Raw genomic sequence first — 25,342 nt, forward strand, 5'->3', positions numbered from 1 at the left:
CTCTTTCTGGGGGTGACTTTGTCCTCTGGAAAACAGAATTTACAGAAAATTGTGGAGAAGTTGCTCAAAAGAATATTGAACAGCCATCCTCAAAAACTTGGACGCTAAAGAAACTTCTCGGCAACTCCCCCTATGATACAAATGCAGCACAGGCAAAATTCCCTACATTAAACACTTGGCCTTTGAAAACGCAAACCCTGCCTGCCAGGAACTAGGGCATGGGGTAGCTACTGGTGCTTTCAGGATTTGCTGAGGCAACCATGAGTCCCCTGGGTGGCTAGAGGGGACAGGAGACATTTTGTCTCTGGATGGGCAGTCGCCTGGTGTGCAGGATGGGGTCGTCTCTGAGATCATGTTTCTGCTCCAACAGAGTAAGGCCGGTCTGGAGGGGGTGGTAGTGGAGGATCTGGAAGTGTAGGAGGTGTTGGTGATGGTTTGTCTTTATGGGGGAGGGGGGCTGGAGCCGGCCTTGGAGGTGGTTCCTGGGACTGAGGTGCTGGTGGGGCCGGATGCTTGCTGTTGTGGAGGGTCAGGTCTTGGTGGCACTGGGGGGAGGGGAGCTTGTGGGGCCGTGGAGGGGGGAGGGGAGGGCCTTTCCACCCTGGCGCCTCCTGGCTCCTTCATTCATGGGGAGAGAGTCACAGGGGCCGGAAGGGGGAGGGGGACTCTGGGGGGGGGGCAGCAGCATTCTGATTCTCATGATGTGACGTAGGAGAACATTCAGCATTAACACCATTGCTGATCATCACAGAAAGGCTAAATCCTGTTAATGGTGCCATAAAAGAGATACACTCTGCTCCCGGATGGTTACCGGAATGCCTGGTTAGAGCTGTAAATATACCTGATCTGCCCAGGAGAGACAGCCCCTCTCCTGAGGAAACTTCTTTTGTTTCAAATGCTGTCCCTCCAGCAAGCCCCCCAGGCTGTTGTCCTCGCCCACAGCAACCCCCACCAGCCCTTTAGCTCTGTTATCACTCTGCTCAGAGTTCCTGTGGGGGGGACAGTGGGAACTTCACAGCAAACTGTGTTTGAGACCTTTCACACAGCACACAAGTCCCATAGTCAGTCACGTTCTGGGCTGAGCAGGGACACTGCTTGTCACAAATCCAGTCTGACTGCAGGGGCCATGTTTCCAAGGGCAGTGCTGAATTTTCATCCAAAGTGTCAGAAAGGCTTGTCGGACCTGCTGGCCTTGGTGTCACAGGTGGACATGGCCATGTTGGGCCAGCTTGACACGGCCTGTGGCTGGCAGGTAGCACAGCAAACAGGGAAGCACCAGAGAGAGGGCACCCATGAAGGACCGGCGGGTACAGCAGTGGGAGCGGGAGCAGGAGCAGGGAAGGTCAGCGCAGGAGCCCTCATCATCCTCATTGGAGCAATGGTAGAAGATGCCTTGTACTAGGCACATGCGTGTGCCATAGACCCAAATCTTCCTCGCTCAGTTGATTCTAACCTTCTGCTCATAAAGATACTCTTTTAAAAAATCCTGTAACACTGATGGCAGAGGAAGCCCACCGGTCCCATCATATGCAGTGCACCTGCAGATCACTGGGTCGGGTCACTGTGTTGCCACTCAGGGCACTCAGGTTCCTTCCACCTAGACCAACCTATTATTCCCCAGATCAATTCCTAGACCTCTAGGAAGAGAAGCCGTGCTGAGACAAATGCCTTGACGGGAGCCTGTTACTGCCATCACCTTAGCAGTCCTTTTGGGGGTTGGAGCAGCGGGAACAGGCACAGAAATTGCCTCTCTGGTCCTGTTCAACCAACATTACTCTGAGCTTCAACTCTCCATAGATGAGGATATTGCCCAACTTGAATGGGGAATTTCTGCCCTCAAGTCATCCCTTTCCTCCCTAGCTGAGGTAGTTTTACAGAACAGGAGAGGCCTGGATCTCCTCTTTTTACAACAGGGTGGCCTTTGTACTGTGTCCAAAGAGAATGTTGCTTCTTTACAGACCACACTGGGGTAGTCAGGGACAGTATAGTAAAGGTTAAGAAAGGACTAGAAAAAGAGAAAAGAAAAGGAGAACAAGAGCTTGGGTGGTTCTAGATTTGGTTTTCCGCCTCCCCTTGGCTAACGACCCTTCTTCCCTCCCTCCCAGGACCTGTTGTAGGCCTGCTCCTGGTCCTTGCCTTTGGGCCATGGGCACTTTCCCAGCTCACTCCGTTCATCCAAAGCCAAATAACAGACCTGGGGCCAGGCAGATCCAGGTTCATTACCACTGCTTTGATATGCAGGACTCCAGGGTTGAAATTTCCCCTCACTAGAGATGCCCCACACAGACCCCTTCACTCAGGCGAGGCTGCACCTGTGTGTGGGAAAAGGGCTCACTCAAGGCATGATTGGAGTGCAGCTGGGACTGCACAGGCTGGGGACCATGGTACCCCAAAATCCCGAGAGCCTGGATTATATGCCCTGTTGCATAGCGATTGTGCAGTAGCAACCTTGCGCTTACCCATTTCTGCTCCCTCAAAAAACTGCATGGTCCACTGATTCCCGCACTATGGGGATGCCTGTGGTGCTTGAGTCTGGAGAGACATTCCCTCTCGGACCTTTTCACAACCCTTAGAGGGATAGGGCCTCTGTAATCCTCCATGCAAAGCCTCTTTCAGAGTCCTCCTTTTAGACCATTCGAACCTGGTTTATGTTGGCCCTTAGATTTATTACTAAGAAGGGGGAGATGTCAGGGACAAGGACAGAATCTATAGTTAGTGGAAAAATACAGACCCCCGATAAGACAGGGAACTAGATCAGCTTACAGTCAGGTTGTCTAGCAACAGAACATTGAGTCAGAGCCCTTGACCCTTTCACCCTGTAAACATCCTATACAAACATCCCGTTAGCTTGCCCCACCTTATGCAGATAACAGCTTCTTGCTCCCTCCACCCTGCAGGAGCTATATAAACCCCCCTGGAGAAAAATTAAGTTGCACCTTGATCAGAAGCTTGACTTGGTGTATTTCCTTTGTGTCTCCTGTCCCTACATTCCATCCTTAGGGTGGTCGAGTACCCGTTATAGCCCTGCTGGCTGGGTCACTTTATAATCTTTAAACCTAGTTTTAATATTTTTCCCCTTTTTACTGGGAAAATCCTTTTTTCTTGATTAAAAAATTTCCCTTTTCTATTGGGAATTTCCTTTTATTTCCTTCCCTTCCCTCTTCTCTATTGGGAAGACTTCCTTTTTTATTTTCTTTCTTTCCCTTTTTTCTATTGAGAAAGATCTTTTTTCATTATTTTTTTTCCTGTCTCAGGAGCCATTGTATTTCTATCTTTAAAAGTTGTGCAGTTACCACTTTTTATTTTGACAAGCATTTAGCAACTGTACATTTTGTTGTTCCTGAGATGGGGAGTTTAAATTCCCCATGACCCTGCCAATCCTGGAGTCCTCTTACCCTGCGAATGTTCCCTCCACTTCCTAAGATGACCGGTTCCTCTGTCCTTCAGTGGATCCTTTCCCTTCTTCAAGCCCCACGTTGGGCACCAAATGTGTGGTTGCAACCCGGGTGTGTGGCTCCACTCAGATCCATGGAATGAAGACTCAGAGGCATCTTAAGAATGAATCTAGCCTTTCATGGCTGCAGGGGGGTCCAGTCTCGAAGGACTGAAGCACTTTCCCTCTGCCTAGGGTATTTTTATTTACTCTCTATTATAGTTTAGGCAGCTAATTTCCATACCTTCAAAGCACCCTAAAAGGAGCTCCCAGAGACCAAATGCCAAGTGCAAATTACATGATTTATCAGGTGTTGGTTATTTGCAGCGATCTTACCCTGCAAGAAAATGTCATGAAATGTGACAGAATCCACTAACTAGAGTTTTATTAAGATAGGGTAAAGAGACAGAGGTGCACAGGCCTATGGAGAGGACACATGTGTAAAGATGGAGCCGGGAATCATGGCGCCAGATTATAAAGGCTGGGCCGCACCTGCACACACAGGCTCATGTGGCTATTCCACACATGCGCATAGATTACATGGTTGCGCTGCATGCTTTACGGGTCCTGGTCATGCTAGACATTTCGACCCAGAAATGACTAGGCGGAAATGACTAGGTCCCGCGGGGCATGCACAACCATGCCCAACCTTGGGGGTGTGTTGTGAATCCATATCATCGGGTACCTCGGTTTTCCTGAACACACATAACTTCAGCCATTTAATATTTGATGAAGACTCAAAAACAAAAACCAAACAACCTTGGAAACAAGGAAGCATCTTCAACAAATGGTACTGGGAAAACTGGATGTCCACATGCAGTACACAGTATCTATCACCTTGCACAAAAACAAACTCCAAATGGATCAAAGACCTTAACCTGAAACCTGAAACCGCTGGAAGAAAACAGTAATACCCTAGTGATACAGGTGTAGGAAAGGACTTTCTGAACAGGACTCCATTTCCACAAGGTTGAAGGCCAGCAATTGACAAGTGGGACTCCGTGAAACTACAAAAGCTTCTGGTTTTTATTGTTTGGAAACAAGTCCTACAATAGATGAATGGATAATGAAAATGTGGCACATACACCCTGGCAATACTAATCAGCTGTAAAGAAAAATGAAATAACTTTGCGGGTAAACAGATGGAAGTAGAAAAGGTCAAGTTGAGAGAGGTAACCTAGACCCAGAACGACATGCACTGTACGGTCTCTTATTGGAGGCTCCTAGCACCAATCTTCAGATGTGAATACGTAGCCTATAGGGACTACGGAAACAAGGAAAGTAAAACAGAACCATTGTCAAGGTAGGGAGGTAGGGGAACAATAGAGAGGGGACTAGCAAGGTGCCAGGGAAATGGGAGCGGGGAGTCCCTAGGGTGGGGGAGGGGAGTAAATACAGAAGAGGGTGAAAGGGGGTAAAGGGGAATAGCAGGACGCAAGCGATTTGATGGGGAAATGGGAAAGGCAGGCTCTTTAGGGACTGAAGAGGGAAGTATATACAGAAGGAGGAGAGGTGGGTCAAATAACAATAAGGATATCTAGCCACATGGTGGTGGCACACGCCTTTAATCTCAGTATTCAGGAGGCAGAGGCAGGAGGATCTCTATGAGTTCAAAGCCAGTTTGTTCTACAGAGCGAGTTCCAGGACAGCCAAAGCTACACGAAGAAACCCTGTCTTCAAAAACCAGAACCAAAACAAAAAACAAACAAGGACATATGAAAAAGCTACAAGGAATCATACTATTATTTACCAAAAAAAAAAACATAATATAATAAATTGTGTGTATAAATATACATATATATATTTTAATGAACCTTTCTCATCTGGACTTTTTGTGCTCCCTCCAAGAGCCAAAGATCACCTAACAAAAACCCCAATAGCATACAGGAAAAGTACTCTTATGAGTTGTTGTCTAGGGCTGTCTAAGAGACTCCCAAAACATACAGTCAATTGCAATTTCCCTTGGCTACTCCTCAGGTGTGAAGTTAAGTCCCTATTGCTGAAGACACAGGTACTGCAGAAACAGAGCCTGGAGGCCCACAAGCTGGGACAGACTTGAAAAGTCCCCTCCCTGATGACCAGCTTTCATGGTATCTGAAGGCACTATGCAAGCTTCCAAGGGAGGGAGACAACCAACAGTCCTACCCAGCTATGACACCTGTGAGCCACATCAAAGACCAGCATGGCAGGATAACCCTAAAGAGACGGTAGTGGTACACATACCTTGGTGGTACCAGTAGCTCTCTGATTGGACTTGACAAGTTCAACAAGAGGTAAACCATGCCTGGCACTGGTAACTTTGTTAGCTAATCAGGGCTAGTGAAGTCATGGTTATTGGAAGAGAATCTATAAACACTAATTTACTAAACTAGCATGACCTCTATCAAAAGCCTATAATCATTTGTCCTTATACCCACAGATAAGTGTATTTTTCATCTTCGTCAAGAAAACTTCTCTTCACAACACAAAGAGATTATTAGAGAAATCCACAAGCAATAAAAATGCAGAATTATAGAGCCCAGTCCCAATGGATGCATCTCCAAAATATTCCTGTGCCTAAGCCTCCGTGAACATTGTGGAAGAGGAAATGGAAAGTTTGTAAGAGCCAGAGGATCAGGGAGTTTGCTGTGGGACTATGTCTCCTAGTCATGTCTGGCCAGCATGACTGTCCAAACATGAGCTGAACAAGGATAACACCAATGGACATGACAATCTACATAGAGAACCCACGAGGCCTCAACCCTACAGAGAACTATACAGATAACTGAGGATGGCTAGAAATGGGAGGCGGGAGGCGGCCTTCCCAGAGAAGTGCATACCAACTGATTCAGCGCCCAATGGTCAGCCCTGAAACTATACACACAGGTAGCATTATATGGACTGAACAGACTCTACTTAGTAATGCATATGTATATCCATATCCATATATGCATACAAATAACAATTGGTTAAAAAAAAACAGGACATGAGTTTGAAGGAGAGCAGGGAAGGGTATATGGGAGGATTTGGAGGGAGGAAATAAAAGGGAGAAATACTGTAATTAGATTATAATCTCAAAAAACTTTTAAAGGAAAAAAGAAAAGAATAAAAATTCTGCAACTTAACCATGCAGAGTTAGCTTGTGACGTTGTTTGGCATATATCCTGGCTGCCTTCCACCATATTCATGCTTATGTGTGAGTATTTTTAATTCAACAAATATACCATGTTGTGCTTATATGATACCTTTTTATCATTTTTATTTTTACACATCATCTCGAACATTGATCCTGACCATATCTTCATGTCAGTGTCACAATTGCTTCACAATCTAAGGTATGGCCATAACTGTAAGATCATTACATATAACATTTTATACAATATTTGGCTTTTCCTCTTAGAACAAAATGGAATCATTAAGATCTAGGTTGCTGGTCATAGGCTGGGTGTCTAGGCTAACACTTAGGTGTGTGTTAACTGCATGGTAGCATATGCCTGTAGCCAGACACTCTCCAGAGCTATAATGATTGTCCTTTCCAGCATGGGATAAGGGTCTTGAAAGACCCCCACCAAAGGCCCAGACACAGTTCCAAAGGCCCAGACACAGTTCCCCCAGAAACCCAAAAGACCTGAGGAAAGAGATATCTTAAAAATTAACAGAACTGAGTCAGTTCCCCCCTCCTGGAGAGGGTGAAGTCAGGTGTTTTTAAAAGAACAAAGTCAAGATGTCTGGTGGTGACCAATCAACTGCAAGATGCCCCTCTCCAGAGATAACATGACCAGACCCCAGAGATGGGTTGTAAAACTCCTGACTGGGCAAACAGTTAAGCTAGAATAAGACAAAGTCCAGGCCCGGGAAAAACTGGACCAATCAAGGATGGACCTGTACTAACCCCCTCCCCTCTAAGAAATTTTGTGGGTTTTGCCTATAAAAACTAACTTCTCCAAGAAAGAGGAACTCTCTTCTCTGCCTCACTGCATCGGGTGTGGTGGACGAGGGTTCCCTGCTAGTTTGAACTATGCACTTGCACTGAATTAAACCTTGCTGTTGCATTCTGGACATCTTTGGTCTCCAGTGGTCTCTTTGGGGATCCTAATCTGGGCAGAACAGGTCTGTGTCTCCAGGGATTTAATGCCTACATTTTTCACAGGTGGGCCTTTATTCAGTGCACACTGAAGGATAGAATGAATCATCTCAGGGGATGACTTGAACTTCACAGAAGTTTTACAAGAATTTTTTTTTATAAAATTTTGAAGAGACAAAAAGAGAATATAGGGTAATGAGCCTTTATGCAAATATGTTCTGCAGTTATTAAAGTACAAATAATTCTACTAGGTATGGCAGTATACACTTTAATCCCAGCACTTGGGAAACAGAGTTCTGTGTGGTGAGCCGTAGCAATATAAAATAAAAGTCCAGCTGTATATTATAAGCCATACTTTGATAAAGCCAGGGGTCAGTCGAGTGGGAAGCCAATCAGCAATGTCTATTGGTGTTATGCGGCTTACTATTCAGTTGTGCCTTGCTGTGAATTCCTTGTGCTCATAATTCTCCTAAAATGTGTATGTGTGTGAATCTCTATTTCAAAGCACCTGGATAGTCAGGTAGACAGAACCTTCTGCTCTGAGCTCCAGGCCCCCTCTTTAGCACTTGTTTTGGGTTTCTGCCTTTTGCAAACACCCTTCTTGAGCTACTTCCTAAGACAGAGCCAACCCCAAACAAAGTCTCAAAAGACAAGCAAGGAACAGATAGCTACCAGGCTGTCTGTTAGATGCCTGAAAACTTCCCAAACTAAGATAAAATGTCCTTTCTGAGACTACATGTCTCACAGGTCAAATGCCTACCAACTAGACAAACAAGCTTTGTTTCTTGTGCAAATCAAGGCCTCTCTCTCTCTCTCTCTCTCTCTCTCTCTCTCTCTCTCTCTCTCTCTCTCTCTCTCTCTCTCTCTCCTAGAGAACCTCTTAGATCAAAGAGAGTTCCCCCTCAGCAGGTGTTTCAAGTTGTGATGCACATTGACCAGCTATCAGTACTCTTTCCCAGCCCTGTCAGGAAACTGGTGGCAGAGGAAAAAAGTGAGTTTTAACTTTTAGTGACCTACAGACTTTCCCTACCCTATCACCTGTAAGTTTATAGTTGAACACATTTATGATAGACTCATAATGCTTTCTCCTAACCACAGTAAGGATATATTTCTAGCATACAAATTCCTTTTCTGACTTATCCTAACTACTAACTGACTCCACTCTTACCTCTCCCCTTGTGGGTTGCAAATAAATTGCCAGGAAGCCTCTAGCTGGGACCCCTACAATCTTGTGCTGTATATAAAACATAAGGTGTTGCTGTTTGGGATAGGATATAGACCAGTCCTGGGGGAGGAGGGAGGAGGATTGAGGGATTGAAGATTTGAGGGAACTGAGGATGGAGGGAACTAAGGAAATGAAGAGATCTGACAGAGTTGAACTAGTGATTGAATGATGGTGAATCCAAGCAACTGGATTCATGCCCGCCAATGGTAGTGTCTCTCCTGGGCCCCTGGATTTGTATAAATTTAAGGCTGGACCCTTAAATATTATACAAAAGTCCTGGGCCAGCCTGGTCTGCACAATGGGTTCCAGGCCAGCCTGGGCTACATATTGAACTCCTATCTAAAAAACAAAAGCAACAATGCTGATTTAGTTCACCTATTTCTTCTAATGGGGGATGGTCAAACCTGGCAAGCAAAACCCCGATGAGCCGTCATGTTCTTCATAAATGCATCAGGATGTCTCCCTCACAACAAAGAGAGTCATTTCACATTTAACAAAATAATTGATTAAAAAAAATCCCCATATCCAGTTCCATAGCTCCCCGATTATTTTAAGAATATGTTAGAATCTAAACTATTTTGGGGTTTGCTCCATTTATCATGTACCACACTGTGTGCCTTGCTACCCAACCAGGAGCTAAGGTTTTGAAGTTGATTTTCTCAGGTAGTTGGTTTGGTTTATTAGGCGAGGACCCCCTTTAGCTGACTTTACTGCAACAAGAACCCGGAATGTCAAGTTGTGCCAGTTAGTGGCGCTGGTTGTGGTCAGCGGTGCAGGCTATGTTGGTCTGAACTCCGTTGTGGGTTTTGATAAATCCTTCTTAAAGTGTGCGTGTGCACGTGTGTGCACGTGTGTGCACGTGTGCTGTTTCATTCATAATTACAAAATGCTGACTTTATATTTCTGTCACTACTCCTGTGCTCATGAGTTTGAATTGTTCTAGGAAGAAAAAGCTCCCAACCATTTGGCTGCGCATGTATTTTACACAGTGGGGGATGGCATGGCGCTTAAGTTCATTGTTATTGTTTTGTTACCACACAGTCCCTGCCTTAAACTGGGAATTTCCTATTGCTGTCCCGATTTTCTTTCATAGGTCATTTAGAAAGCCATATTTGGGCACAGTTGCTCTCATCCCTGGGTTATTGGTACTTCCAGACCTTTGCAATAGAAGAGGAAATGCCTTTCTTTGAAGAGAAGAATTTTCACTGCTTTCACTTTCAAATTTGAGACTCTGAGGTTTCTCTTCTTATACCATAATTCTGCACATCAGGGTGGCCTTCTGCATCAACAATCATTTGCTTGGTCCTAACATATACCATAGTGGTGCCACAGTCTCAATGCCAGTGTTCTACTCACAGGACCACTAAGCCCAGTATGAGATGTGTTCTAGAGTCATGATGAGAGCACTCATCTGAAAACCAAAGAACTGGTGATGCGGCCCTGAGGCCCTGAGTTTGATCCCCAATGCCACCAAAACCCCCTCTGTTCACACTATGAGTGGTTGTGCTATCAATTCAGTATAAAGTTGTATTTGTGACTGGGGACTTTTGTCTCTGTTTTTGCTTACACAGAGCAAACGATGGGGGCGAAGTTCCATGGCAAGGTGTGTTCATAGTAGGTCTGCCACTTCCACCCTGTTCTCCCTGCAGCACTCACGTGTTTACCTCCAGACTTCTGGATATAGCCAAGACTTACATGTTTTTCTATTGCTTCCCTAAAGAAGGTATAATAAACCATGCACAGCCCTTGATTTAACCTCAGCTGTTCTAGACCCAATTCCTCATGTTCCTTCGCATTGCTGAGTAATTTAAGGCACTGTGGCTTATTGCTGTACCTTCCTAAACAGATGTTGAGGGTACCAGTCTTTCTTATCATGAACAGTACAGTGAGACAGGTACCTGTCTTGGGGGTAGGTTACTTGAAATGGGGTTGCTGGGTCAAATACCCAGGAGCATTTGTCATTTTGCTAGGTACTGCCAAATTTCCTTGCACAGAGGTAGCTGCTTCTCCCCTCATCCCCAGACATGGCTTCACTGTGTAGCCCTAGTTGTCCTGAAACTCAATCTGTAGACCAGGCTGGCCTTGAACTCACAGAAATCCACCTGCCTTTGCCTCATGAGTGCTGGGATTAAAGGTGTGCACTGCCACCTCTCAACTAGCTTCATTTTTAAATTTGTGTGTGTGTGTGTGTGTGTGTGTGTGTGTGTGTGTGTGTGTGGTTGTTTGGCCTGTGTTGGAGCCCATCTAGGTTTCCTGGTGGCTTTATCCAGCAGTCTGCATAAAGAGGATGATTGGACTACGGGCCTGAGTATCAGGTGTTTGGAAGGGTCTGCACTTGGCTGTACCTAGCAAGGGGGAGGTCCTCTGCTCCTCCCCTTGCATTGTCATAAAAAGTCCTTTGGAATAAAGTTCTGGCCTGATGGATTAGGATGCAGGCCCTCCCGAGGCTATCCTGTATTTTCTATCTATTTCTCTCCCTTTCTATACTTCTAACTAATATTTCCTGCTGCTCCTATTCAAGAGTACTCTGGGGAAAAGTGGGGGTGGGATGGCCCCCCACAGATGGTGCCAGTGAACAAGGACAAAGACAAAAAGAAAATCCAGAGTACTTGGCAAAAGTGAGAGTAAGGACCTACCTGCCAGTAAGCAGTTGAATCAGTCCAATTTTGTAGTGAAAAATGTTAAATGAGGCAGGGGGGTTTATCCTCAGGAGAAAAAGAAAAAAAGGGGCCTAAAGGATGCCCAAGTGCTACAGTAAATGTTTGTCTTTGTCTATGTTTCTCTATGTTTTTCTCTCTTTTTAGTAAAATAAGCCACAAACTTACTTTGAGATATTAGGGGAGAATAAGCTTTAGGTATATACCTTGTGAAGGCTTAGGTGAATTTAGAGTGGAGTACTGGAGTAGGTTTTCCCAGCCTAGCACACAGAGAGTAGTGTGTCTGGCAGTCTGCGAGTTTGGCAGTCTGAGCGGCTTCAGAAACTCCAGACGCCGCTAAGAATGATGGACACTAGGGGCAGCAAAACAGCCACAGCCAGGCATCTGCAGCTGAGGCCCGAGGGACATTAGCGCAGTGCAGGTGGCAGATGCCCGAGGGCCTGCAAGCTTTCTGCAGAGAGAAAGCAGCAGTGCGGAGAGGAGTGAAGACCACAGCAGGTAGTGGATGGAAGCGCAGCCAAGGCTTCATTAGACCCTAGTGGCTGGTACAGTCTTGCCTCTTGGAACCGTAGTCCCTGGCAGTCAGAGCCCCGAGATGCCATGGGAAAGGCAGAGAGCTGAGCAGGTGACACAGCAGAGGTGACAGGGAAGAGGCCAAGAGCCAAGCGAGCAGCTGGAGTGCTGGAGCCCAGGGAGCTAGAGGCATGCTTCAGGCGGGGGCTCTGCAGGAACTGCTGGGACACAGCCCAACCTCCCAGCAGCAGGGTGTGGCTGGAGCCATGGTATCGCCCTGGGGTTATATTCAGCATGCAACAAGAAAGCATCCAGAAGTTTCTGGGACCCAGAGTGCTGGAAGCAGGTAATGGGACCCAAGGAAGCCACAGTACCTGCTGGATTTCCTCCCAGAGCCAGGGTTGCTGTAGGAAAGCAACAGCTCATGGCAGCTGAAGGAGCCTTGAGCCTGTGTGGCTGTAAGGTGATTGAAAGCTTTCTATTCTCAGGACTCGGAGGTCCCAGAAATGACCGGTTATGAAAGGCACAGACAGACTGGGACTGTAAAAGCTGTAAAACTGAGCTAGCAGCAAAGGCTTTGCAGTTTCTGTTTGCTGGCTAAAAGAAAGTCTCTTTTGAGAGGGCTTTTCACCAATCAGCTCTTGTGGAGCTAATAGCTTTCATCCCGAGGGAAAGACTAGTATAAAATGCTGTTGTAATTGAAAGTACTTCTGTCCATGAGAACAAAAGTTGCAGAGATGCTTGTTTGAACTAAAATTGTTAACTGCAAAAAGGTTTTGGTTGTGAGAAACATTTCTTCATATTTGGAAGTAGAAGTCTAATACCAGAATTTTTTTTTAACTTTTTGCACTTGAAAAACTGAGATAAAACTACAAAAAGGTTTTGGTTATAGGTTTCTCCATATTTGGAAAGCTGGTACCAGAATTTATTATTTGAATCTTTGGACTTAAGAAATGAATTGCATAGGGTTGATTTCATTGCAATGGGACAATTTTGAATTTACTTATGTATATAGACCCTATCAATGGTGATGACTTAGGAACTGTTTTATGGAACTATTTTTGTTAAAAAATGGAACTGGTTAAATGGAGAAATTTATTTTTTGTGCTTAAGCTCAAGATGAAGTGTATGCATATGTGCTTTATTAGCTGTGGTGATTCATGAATTGTTTTGTGTTTAAAATGGAGCTATTTATATAAAAAAGAAACTGCTTATGGAACTGGTTTTGTGTTACAAATGGAACTGTTTAAATAGAGAAGTTGGAGTTTTTTTTCTAACTAGGCTTGATATTTAGTTTAAAAATTATAAAGAAACAGGGGAATTAATATTCCTTAGTCTATTTAATTTAAAAAAAGTATTTTCTTATTGAGTGGATTAATGTTATGTTTTGTTAGTAAGAAATGCAAATAGTTATACTAAGAGATTACTTTAAAGTGTAGAGAGTTTTATTAAGAAATTGCTTTTGAATGTTTTGCTGAAGTTTTTTTTAAGTGTTAATGGTTATATTGAGAATATTGCTTTTAAATGTAGGTTTGTAGGAATTATAATTGTATATAATATTTATGTTAGTTATTATGTTATCCTAAACGGAGAAGTTTGGGTTTTCTTCTAACTAGGCTCGAAATTTAGTTTAAGAAATTATAAACAAAAGGAAATGTTATATTCTCAGGCTATTTAATTTAAAAAATATTTTCTTGTTACTTGAGTGGATTAATGTTATGTTTGTATAGTTCTATTAAGAAATTGCTTTTGAATGTAGCTTTGTAGGAATTGTAATTGTGTATGGTAACTTTTATGATAGAGTTATTAATCTATTGATATTGATACACCAAGTTAGTTCAAGTTCAGGGAGTATTTAAGTTTGATGTGGATGCATCAGAAGTTTATCCTATGTTGTGTTAGTAAGAAATCCAAAGGTTATATTAAGAGATTGCTTTAAAGTGTAAAGAGTTTTATTAAAAAGTTGCTTTTGGATTTTTTGCTAAAGTTTTTTAAGTGTTAATGATTCTATTCAGAGTTTGCTTTTGGATGTAAATTTGAGAGAACTGTAATGATGTATAGCAATACTTATGTTAGAATTATGTTAACCTGCTAATGTTAATGATGAAGCTAAGTGAGTTTTTAAGTTTGATGCACTTGCATCAGGAGTTTGACTTGTTTGATGCAGTTGCATCAAGAGTTTTTTTTTATTTTAAAAGGGTTTGATGCAGCTAAGACTGCTGTAGTCATATTAGACCAATTCCCAAAAGGACATTCCATCTATATCATCTTCTACTCCTTCAGTGGGAGGTGTGACAGATTTGGAGATTGCTGTGAGCTCTAAATAGGAATTTTTTTCTTTTTCTTTTTTTTAAATATTAAGAAGGGGGACCTGTTGGAGCTCATCCAGGTTTTGTGGTGGCTTTATCCAGCAGGTTTGCATAAAGAGGATGATTGGACTATGGGCCTGAGTAGCAGGTGTTTGGAAGTATCTACACTTGGATGTACCTAGCAAGGAGGATCCCTTGGCATTGTCATAAAAAGCCCTTTGGAATAAAGTTCTGGCTTGATGGATTAGGATACAGGCCCTCCCGAGGCTATCCTGTATTTTCTATCTGCTTCTCTCCCCTCTATACTTCTAATATTTCCTGCTGCTCCTACTCAAGAGTACTCTGGGGAAAAGTAGGGGTGGGATGGCTCCCCACAAGCCTGTATGTATATCTATGTATCATGTTCATGCAGTGCCCCTGGAAGCCAAAAGAGAGCATCAGATTCCCTGGAACTAGACTTATCGTAGTTAGCTGCTATGTGGGTGCTGGGAATTGACCCTGGGTCCTCTGCAAAAACAGCCAGTGCTCTTAACCACTGAGCATCTCTCTAGCCCCCAAGAGGTATTATTTTGTATCACTCCCTGCTGTTTCCTGCAAAGCCTGAAATACTTATTTTGTTTCTAGCTAAAGGTGATGAGCCTCTCTGATTTAGAGCATTTCAGTCCTTAACAACCAGCCAGTGGAAACCTAGGAGGAGAGTGGCAGGCAGTTTTTAATGGGTAGTCATGGGAGAGGCATGAATCACATTTGTTCATGTTCTGTGGCTAGAACTTAGTCATAGGGCCACATCTTTCAACAAGGATCTTTAGGATACAGTGTGATTGAGGACTAATCAGATAGCACTTTGCAGCAATCTTTAACATTTATTCAATCTTTTTTCTGTTTTAAATTTTTTATTACTGCATATGTGTGGAGTGTGTGTGCATAGGTCAGAGAACAACTTTGTAAAGTTTGTTTTCTCCCTCCTCCTTCCCATGGGTTGCATAGTTACTTGGCAAAAACCTTAACCTTCAAAGTCATCTTACTGGTTCTTTTCTTTGAGAGGGTCTCACTATGCAGCCCAGCTTGGCCTTGACCATGATCCTCTTTCCTCAGCCTCCTGAAAGTTGAGATTACAGATATCTGCCACTATTAGTGGCCTGGGAATACTCTCAGCTGAATCATTGCAAAAAGGTAGTTTGGGTATAAAAATCTCCAATAGTAAGTTACCTCCTTGGGCCTATGCATGAGTCATTAACCAGACTTACAACACCAGGCATTCACTCCCTCCATTTGGGTAGGCTTCAAATCCAGCATGGAGAAGTTGGTTGTTCCTATAACACTGTGCCATTATTGCACAGGTGGGCACATCTGGCCTGGCAGGTTAGTTTTGATCTTCCAATTGGAAGAGACCATTGGTAACTTTTCTTGCCCAGCTGCCTGCTTCACATCTTGTGGGAACTTTGAAAATTAGCCAACAGGGAAGAAGTAGTTTCCAGCTCAGTTCTAGCTTGCTTTCTTTGAATGTTGCAATCAAGATGCATGGTGTCTTCCATGGAGGCTTCATCCTCTAGTTCTGATGAGTAACTGACAAGAGCCTGTATTGCTCTAAAGGTCTCTGAGTCCTCCCTGATCAGATCCTGTGATGGCTACAGTTGTATTTTAAAATACTGTGCTTAGGAGATCTTTAAAGCAAAATTGCCTCTAATATGTAAATCCTAATTGACCAAGGACAGATCACTTCCTGGAATCCTGGGGGCTATTTATTATTCATGCAAGATAACAAGTCACACCTTTTCTCTTCTGTAAAAAAGCTTGGTTGCCCCAACTGCACAGGATGTGCTTGATTACACACAGGCAGAAAGAATGTCAGGATGTATGTTTGCCCAATTGGACAAAAGTGGGGAGTATATACCTTTGTGATTTGTGCCTTTATAGGCTCCTGACTAATGTAATTTATATCCATACTATGGCAACCCCGGGTATGAACCTGGCCAGTGTCCATTGTCCTGGCCAGTATTTAATAAAGCCTGCTTCAAATTGGGCTCAAAAATTGTAGTTGTGGTCTTATTCTCATCAGGTGAGATTTACAATCCCATGATGGTGTCCCACACCCAGTACCAGGGTTTATTTAGTGACCCTTTGCTAGGGGCAACAGTATTACCCATGCAGGGTGTCTGCCTGTAATCCCTTTTGCATTTTTTTAATTGGGTTACAAGATAGTGTCTCCACACAGCTTTTTTTTTTCGAGACAAGGTTTCTCCGTGTAGCTTTGTAGCTTGTCCTGGATCTTACTCTATAGACCAGGCTGGACTTGAACTCACAGAGATCTGCCTACCTCTGCCTCCTGAGCGCTAGGATTAAAGGTATGCAACACCACTGCCTGGCTTCCACATAGCTTTTTGTACACCCCTTGTTTTGGCTATCACTTACCCCTTGACCCCTTGATTTTCAATCCCCCAGTGTGTCCCCTGCTTAAACCTTTCTGCCCCTAATTGAAGGGTTCACAACACGCCCCCCCCCAGTCGCATTTACCAGGCGGACACTTCCGCCTAGCCAATTCCAGTCAGGCCGGACACCTCCGCCTAGCAAGTTCCGGCGCCTCACACGTGTTCTTGAGAGCGGGGGTACCCCCGACCACGGTCTTCATTGGCTACGGTCAGCCCCTATCGCAGGCCTAACTTTTCTAGCCGTCTCCCACGTTTGCAGTCTGAGATATTTCTCGCGTTAGGGCCACCACCGTTGGTGCGTCCTGGGAGCCACGTGAGGCCGGCACGTCCATCTCCTTGACGAAGGGGCAAACGTTGTCTGGATTCCCAGGGAATCCTTTCCTCACCGTGGAGGGGGCCCCTGCTTCTGTGGCTGACGAGTCAAGGAGCAGCCTGCGCCCGGTATCCGCCCTTGGCCTTGGGGACGCCTGGGGCCTTGGCTCCGGATCACATTTATTTTTTATTTTTCTGCCTCCGATGCAGACATGGGAAACAAGGCTTCCAACCCTGTTAGTCCTTCCTCTCCGTTAGGCTGTCTTGTTGAAGCTTTAAAACCTCTCAGTTTAATGCCTTACGTAAAGATTTCTTTTTTTTTTTTTTTTTTTTTTGGTTTTTCGAGACAGGGTTTCTCTGTGTAGCTTTGCGCCTTTCCTGGAACTCACTTGGTAGCCCAGGCTGGCCTTGAACTCACAGAGATCCGCCTGGCTCTGCCTCCCGAGTGCAGGGATTAAAGGCGTGCGCCACCACCGCCCGGCTTTTTTACGTAAAGATTTCTAAGCTAACTTGTTTATGTTCAAAAAAGTGGCCAAAGTATGCTTTAAAAAATAACAAAGAGCCGCCGAGCGGCTCCTTAGATCCCGATATTTCACGGGAGCTATCCAATCACTGTCGGTGTTCAGGCAAATGGAAAGAGTTGCTTTCTTCTTTCTCAACGCTAAACTGTCTCTTCTCGTTTCCTTCTCTCCTGCTCATATGCTCCTAGCTGTACGTAAACCAGAGGATTCTCTGACTCCGGAATCTCTGACTCTAGATCTTGCTAAGGAACCAATAATTAAAATTCATGTTCCATCCTCTCTCTCTAACAGAACTCTCTCAGATACAAAGTAAGCTGGGTTCTTATACATCTAATTCTGCTTCCTTTATTAAACAGTTTCAATATATAACTCAATTTTATAGTCTCACCTTTCATGATTTCCTGAGGAGCTCAGGTGTGTATGGGAGCAGGCTAGGACTCATACAGACGAAATTCATCAAACTAACCTTTCACATCCCCCAGGAGCTGAAGCGGTTCCTGACCGAGAGCCACACTGGGACTACAACACCCAGAGTGGCTGTCTAGCCAGAGATAGGTTTATTACCTGTCTCCTGACAGGCCTCTGTAAGGCTGCCCTAAAACCAGTAAATAGTTCAGGATAAATACGAAAATCTGTCTCTTGTTCCCCAGACCTACCTGACTAAAACTTAAGCATCTGGAGAGCAAGGCTCCTGACCCCACAGGCAAAAGAGTCACCTGTGGCATTTAAGGTGTGCCAGGGAAGAGATAAAAGCCCGAAAACAAAATTGCCAAGTGCTGGCACTCGCTGACTTCCAAAAGCTGTTGGGTCCCTGTTTTAAATGAGGAAAAGGCCACGGGCTACCGAATGCCCTGCCAGGCCATCAACAGCCTTGTTAAAAGTGCCGCCTAGAAAGACAGAGTCAGCTGACTGCCCCCAGGCACCAAGATGCATGGGTACATCAAGCTAAGACCTCCAACAGACCTAGGCTTGGCTACAGACATGACAGGGAACCCAGAACGCAGCAGGGAAGCGATCCGTTTCTTTCCTTCTGGACACCAGAGCCATTGACTCAGTCCTGGGAGTTTTGGGATGCCACCTCCTTTATTGTCGGGGTTGGGGGACAGCCTTATCTACCTCAGCAGACACCGCCATTTAATTGTATTTTCAGAGGCATCCCTCTCACACATACATTCTTAGTGGTGCCAAGTTGCCCTGTACCTTTAATGGGGAAGGATCTCCTAGCTAAGGTAGGAGCGTCCATTTCTTTTCACTCCACACATTTGCCTCCTCCCAGACACGCCAGCAGCTCTCCGACTTCTCCTAGCCAGTAACTCTACAGACTCCAAATATGCTTTTCATATCCTCCTGTCCCACGCTGCTATTTGGAGGGAGCGTGGACTTCTCACAGCAAAAGGAGGATCCGTGTCTAACTCAGGCCATATAATGGCCATGCTGGAGGCTTCCTACCTCCCCAGGGCTACAGCTCGATTTTACCCATATGCCCACCGTCAGGAAAAGTTAAATATCTCCTCAGACCAGTTCTAACACCAGGTCTTTTTTCCAAGCCTCCAACTGTTCCAGATAGCCTGTTAACTCCTCTTTTATGTCACCTAAGGTCTATTCTATGGAGCTATGCGGACTGCTCACTACCTCAGCCGTGTGACAATCCTTGCCCATCTCCAATACACATTGGGGATCAGGTTCTTCTCTTTCCTCCAGGCCAGCGCCCTTTGCCCCTTTCCCCTAAGTGGCAGGGACCCTTCAAGGTAATTCTTGTAACCCCCACAGCTGCTAAACTTGAGGGCTTTCCTCACTGGGTCCACCTGTCTCACCTAAAACCCTTTATCTCACCTCCATCCCAGAAAAATCTCTCTTCATATACAGTGAAACAAACAGGGCCTCTCACTCTCAAGCTCCAGAGGACATCAGGATCCACTGCCTTGTCACCGATTCCAGAGGAATAAGGTATCACCCCTTCCTTTCCCAACCAGGGCCACACAGAGCCGGAGGCAAAAAGAACCATCAAAAATACCTAGGCGGTAAAGAATAATGTAATACAACAATTTATCATTGTTCAATACGCAGCAACTGATCACCTGTGTTTCCTAAGTGCTAACCTAATAAGGGAAACAGGTGCCTTAAATAAACTACCTCCAGCAAGGCTTGCCTAAGGAAAACAGGTGCCTTAAATGAACTACCTCTAATGAGGCTTGTCTCAGATAGAAATTAAGCAGAGTACTAAGACCAGATCTACCTCAGGTAAATGTCACATGCCTCTATCTGGGCAGGCCAAATCTACCTCAGACAAATGCCAACTCCAAAATAAAATAATGATTCTTTCTCTCTAAGCTCTCTCTATGTCAACAGTATCTTGTTAAATGGGAGGCCCCCAGCACCAGCACGGATGGACAGCCGCAGAACCAGGAGACGGCAGAACGTCGTTCCAGGACCTCCACCATCATCCCTGGACTTCACAAGATACCCCTCACCCCCCCCCCAAGAGCCAACCAATGCCCACTATTCAGCTGGAAGCAGTCTTTGAGAGAAACGTCGCCCCCGTACCCAGTCAACCACAATTTTTTCTTTTTTTAAAAAATAAGAGTCGGGAATGAAGGGTTCACAACATGCCCCCCCAACGGTCGCATTTACCAGGCGGACACTTCCGCCTAGCCAATTCCGGTCAGGCCGGACACCTCCGCCTAGCAAGTTCCGGCCAAGGCATCTCGCGTGACCAGAATCCATGACATTACATGGCAGCGTGCAACGTGACCATGTGATCTACACACACGCGTGGAGTAGTGACGTGACCTGGCCACGCCCCCAGCCGGTTTTTAAAGCGGAGCGCCATATTCCCGGTTCTCTCTCCCTCTCTTCTATCTTCTCTCTCTCTTCTCCACGCACGTGTCTCTCCCACAGGCCTGAGCACTCTCTATCCCTTTATCTCTAATAAACTCTTATAAGCGGATTCTGTCGTGTTTCGTGACGTTTCCTTGCAGGGTAAGAACACAACGCAGCTAAATAACTAACACTAATACTCCCCTTTCTTTTTACCTGTGGTTCTGTTTCTCATGCCTGAAGGCACCACCCCTCTGCCCTCCAATGCCCACTTCCTACTTTCCTTTCTTTCACAGCAAAAAAACCAAGAGTCACAATTAGGATTCACGTGTGAGAGATACCACGTGGCATGTGTCTTTCTGGAGCTAGGTGATCTCAATAGTACATTTTTTTCTAGTTCCATCAGCTGCAGACTTTATAATTTTTTCTTAACAGCTGTATAAAATTAAGCGTATAGACACTATATTTTCTTTTTATTAAACTTTTTAGTCTTATGTGTTTGTGAGCCTCACATGTGTGGGATTGCCTGAGGAACTGGAGCTGGAGTTACAGGCAGTTTTGAACCATGTGGGTACTGAGAACCAAACCCAGGTCCTCTGGAAGAGCAGTAAGCCCCTTTAATGCTGAACCATAACCCTGGCCCCATGTACCACATTTTCATTATATATTCATCATCTAGGCTGCTTCTGTTTCTTAGTTACTGTGAATAGAACAGCAATTGTTAATATTCTGACCCATCCCTTGGGGCCACCCTGGGTCCTGACATAAAAGCCTCATTTTAAGGAAATTCTCCTCCCCCCTCCCTCTCTCTTCTGTTCTTTCTCCATTTCCATGATGTGTGCACACCTCAGCTTTCTCTCTTATCTTTCCTCCGTTTCCCTCTTTCCTTTCTTTCCATCTATTATAATAAACTCTCCACGCGGATGCAGCGCCTGGGTGTGAATGACTTTCCACGTGCAGCTGCCCCTGCTGCATCTGCCCAGTGTGTTTTCCCTCACATGTGGGATACCCTGGCCTGGCCAGCTGGGAGTTCTCCACTCCTGCAAATTCGTAACAGCAATGAACACAGATGTGCTGCTCAATGCTGTCCTCTAGTACAGCATCACCCTTGCAATCAGGAACGCAGTGCTGGGGTTGCCTGCTCTGGGCATTCGCAAGACCAGTCCTGCTAACAGTCATGGATGGGGGTGGGCTCACAGCGTTCTACCCCTTCCTGCTGAACTATTGGTTATTGATAGATTCTTAAGGAGGGGGAGCTGTTGTCTTCAGTTGTATAGCCACTGCTGAGCCCACCAGGCTACAAAGGAAGCCATGGAAAGTCACATAGGACAAAGCTAACAGATGAGAAGGTGTGGGAGATACGGGGTAGACAAGGGTGTAGGGGAGCTAAGAGGAGATGGAGGTAAAGAGTAATCTGTAAGGATTCTGTAGATGCACAGATGCACATCTGGCGCCTTATACGTCATCAGCGGGCGACTGCGTCCCAGCCTAAAAGCCAGACATGCACCCCCATGTTCTCTCTCTCTCTCTCTCTCTCTCTCTCTCTCTCTCTCTCCCCACACACCCTCTCTGCTCTTGGTCTCTGTCTCTGCTCTGTCTCTGTCTCTCTGCACCCCTCTCCTTCTGTTTCTTCTCTGCCAGGCCTGGCTTCTCCTGTCCTATCCCCTCTTCTAATAAAGCCCATTCTAACTCTGGTAACCATGGCTCATGACTCTTCCACCCATGATTCTTCCACCATCCACCAAATCAGCACCGCCGCTGTAACCAGCGCTGATCTAGTGCCGTATAACCTTTCATAATCTGTACGCATTAATTTGTTAATTTAATTAACCTTGATGCATAGCATTCTTAAGAGTTCCTTCTGGCTATGATGGGACACCGTGCAGCCTTGAGGCAGGGGGAAGGGCTAGGACTTGCCTCTACTGGATGTGCCTCCCCCTGGGAGGCCTTGCCTTCTTGTAGGGGGGAGTGGGGGGTTAGTTGGGGGTGAAGGCTGGGGGAATGGGAGGGGGGAAGAGCGGGGATCTGATTGGTGTGTAAAATGAAAAAAAATTCTTAATTAAAAAAATGGAGGGAAAAAAAAGATTTCCTTCTGGAACCAAACAAAGAGACCTAAAACTGGGTTGATTTTTGCTTCTGAATTTTTGTTTCACAACTTTTTTGGGGGATTATAGCCCATTAGAAATTTTACCAGGAAAAAATTCAGAACCTGTAGCTATATTAAAGGGTTAAAGGTATGCATCACCACGCCCGTTTTACACATTTTTAAGCTTCCATCTGTACTGATATTTAAAGAGGGACAATTAGGAGACAGGTGGCCAACTCAGCAGTTCTCAACCTATGGGTCGCAACCCCTGGGGGTTGTTGAAAGACCCTTTCACAGGGGTCACCTAAGACCACTGGGAGACAGATATTTACATTATGATTCATAACAGTAGCAAGATTACAGTTAGAAAGTAGCGATGACATAATTTTATGGTTGTGCGTTACCACAACATGAAGAACTCCATTAAAGGGTCATAGCATTAGGAAGGTGAGAACCGCTGCTCTAGAGGAAGGGAGAGCCTCTGCCCTGAGTTGCCTGACATGTCCTGCTGGGGCAGGCTGAGGCAGCAGCTGGCGGTGCAGGCTGGCCTGTAGTTGTCCTGTAGTTCTACAGATCCGCACAAACTGCCATCCCACGGGGACCCAGCAGAGGCGCACTTCCCACAAGCCCCCAGGCGAGACTGCTGTGCCCGCTGCACACTGACTCATGGAGCTGGGTCCCTCCCAAGAACCAGTGGACAAGGAGCTGCCCGGGTCCAACTGTCCAACTGCTGTCCCCCTAGGCCTCCAGCTGACACCCCCGGGGGACACAAGGCTCAGCAAATAAGACACCAGGACGCCAGGATCTTGTTAGCTTGGATATATTTTTTTCTTTTTTTTTGTCACAGAACACTGTTTGCAGTAGAGGAAATCGGCATTGCAGTCTGGTGGTGTCTTGGCTTCTTCACATAACCAGGACGTGGTCATCCTTCAGCGCAAAAGCCCTCATGGCACGTACCCTATTGAAATTCAGGACGGCTCCAATATCATCTCTTTTTCTTTGTCGTTTTTTAAAAATAAACATTTTTAGATTTGTCCACAGAAGGCCACGCGGGCTCTTGGCTAGCGGAAGACAAGTCAGAACAGTCGCTGCACACTTGGGCTGCCGCCTGCTCCAGGCTGGCAGTTGAAATCTTTTTTTTTTTTCAACTCATTTTTATTAAAAAAATAAAAAATGCTCCAACTATCAGTTTTACAAAATCTCTAAGGGAAACACAAGAGCAAGGTGCTGAGGTAAAAAACATCTGAGGTAGCTTTATTTGTGTGTTTTTCTCATTTTAAAAAAATCTGTAAATTTAATGCCCTGGGCCAACAACCTCGTATAAATTGCTATTTTCCTGCACTTTAAATTTTTAAAGAAAGAAACAATTTCACTAAATGATGATGGCTTGTATACCAAAATGTAAAAAGACAAAGTACATTCTTTCTTTCTGGAGTTTTCCTTTGTTTGGTTGGCTGGTTGGTTTGGAGGGTTCCCGCTTTCCTCTTCCGAGAGGCTGGGACAAGTGCCATCGACTCTTGTTCGCTTGAGGAACCAAGTGTAAGCTGAAGCTGGTTCGTGTGTTTCACGTTTGTTCCGTTTGTGTGATGTGATAACTCAGAGCACTGCTTTGCCTGGGGGGGGGTGCATAGATATGGGGGAACAGAAAAGGACGAAGGGGTTCAGAAGGATGGCGGGCAAAGAGGAAGGGAGGGGAGGGAGATAAACAGAGAGAGATAGAAATATATAGCAGTATGCAAAAAAAAAAAAAAACCAGTTTAAAACCTGTGAGGCAGAGAAAGGGGTGCATGGGGTAAACAGGTGACAAGGGCCTGGGGCCCCTCCTCAGGGACGGTATCCCTTCTGTTGACAGACACAGGTGACCCACAACTGCCATTAAGTGTTCCTGACGAGATTTCCCTCCAAGTGAAGTTCGTGTGGGCGGCTCAAAGTTCCTTTCTCTACCAATGGACCTCACCCAAGACTTTATTCTTTGAAGTCTAGAAAAGCCTGCTTTCTCTTCAAAAAGAAAACAAAATTAATAATCGAGTAAAAATTGTAGTTAGTTGAGTTATTTGATATATTATTTCTAAAATATATTAACGCTGCAGGCACCCTGTGTAACCCACAGGCCACACATCTTAACATCTTTCCCCTTCTAGTATGTACAGACATGTACAGAGACAACGCTCCACAGCAAAGAAAAGGCTGCGGATTTCGCTTTGCTTTGAGTCACCTATGTTAGTTCAACTGAAAGGGATAGCGTCCTGGGAACCGAGGAGGGATCTGAGTGGATGGGCAGTGGATGGCTGGAAGCCTGCAGAAGCCAGGGGAAGCTGGGCGCAGGCCAACTGGTGTTTCTGGGGAACCCGGGCCCTCCCTATGGCCTCCTGGATCCCAGGATGTGCAGGGGTCTGCAGGCCCTGGCTGCCCTGCAGACTTCTCACTCCTCAGGATGGTCTTTGGTTTGCTCCCGATCTGCTGGCTGTTTGGTCTCCTCTCTCTCGGGGGGTTGGGAGGGTTACATTCATCTCTTGTTTGCTGGCGCCTGTGGGGGCCTCACTTGCTGCGCTGTGAGGCGACTCCCTGAGGGTATTTCTGCTCCTGCTGCTTCACCTGCTGTACAATTTCCCTGATCTTGCGTTGCGCAGTCTGCAGCGGAGAGAGGGAGGGAGGGCACAGGGAAGAGACAATCCCAGTTCTGGGGCCCACACAGGGAAACAGAGGGCTCCGGACTTGGGAAAGGTTGAGTGCTCGGACCAATCTTACTTCCCCCAGGTCGCTTCTGCCCACGCTCAGCCGCCAGGGACAGAAGTTTTCTTCTCTTCACCAAGCCAGCCGGGTGCAAGGTGGGAGGGGGCGGGGAGAGGAGGGTGCACTGGGGTGGGAGGGGGGGGGGGGACTAGCAGCTTCTAACTCACAGGGAGCAGATGGCCAGAGAGTAGCAGGAGGGGTCAATGACGGGGTAGAGGCCAAAGGCCCTGCCACGCCCACCTGA

At 45.7% G+C, this 25,342-nt stretch overlaps 1 protein-coding gene and 1 pseudogene across 1 annotated transcript in view; both read right to left on the minus strand.

The window, feature by feature from the left end:
- LOC143268218 (bcl-2-related protein A1-like) overlaps positions 1-25,342 on the minus strand; it is a 277,543-nt pseudogene that overhangs the window by 157,977 nt on the left and 94,224 nt on the right.
- Positions 23,170-25,342, minus strand: part of LOC143268216 (insulin-like growth factor 2 mRNA-binding protein 2) — a 78,551-nt gene continuing 76,378 nt past the window's right edge. The window contains 2 exon segments of the mRNA XM_076549352.1: positions 23,170-23,978; positions 24,908-24,996. Coding sequence (XP_076405467.1) covers positions 23,930-23,978; positions 24,908-24,996 — 138 coding nt within the window. The 3' untranslated portion in view covers positions 23,170-23,929.

This window comes from Peromyscus maniculatus, chromosome 12, assembly GCF_049852395.1.
Source record: "Peromyscus maniculatus bairdii isolate BWxNUB_F1_BW_parent chromosome 12, HU_Pman_BW_mat_3.1, whole genome shotgun sequence".
In the NCBI taxonomy this organism is placed as follows: domain Eukaryota; kingdom Metazoa; phylum Chordata; class Mammalia; order Rodentia; family Cricetidae; genus Peromyscus; species Peromyscus maniculatus.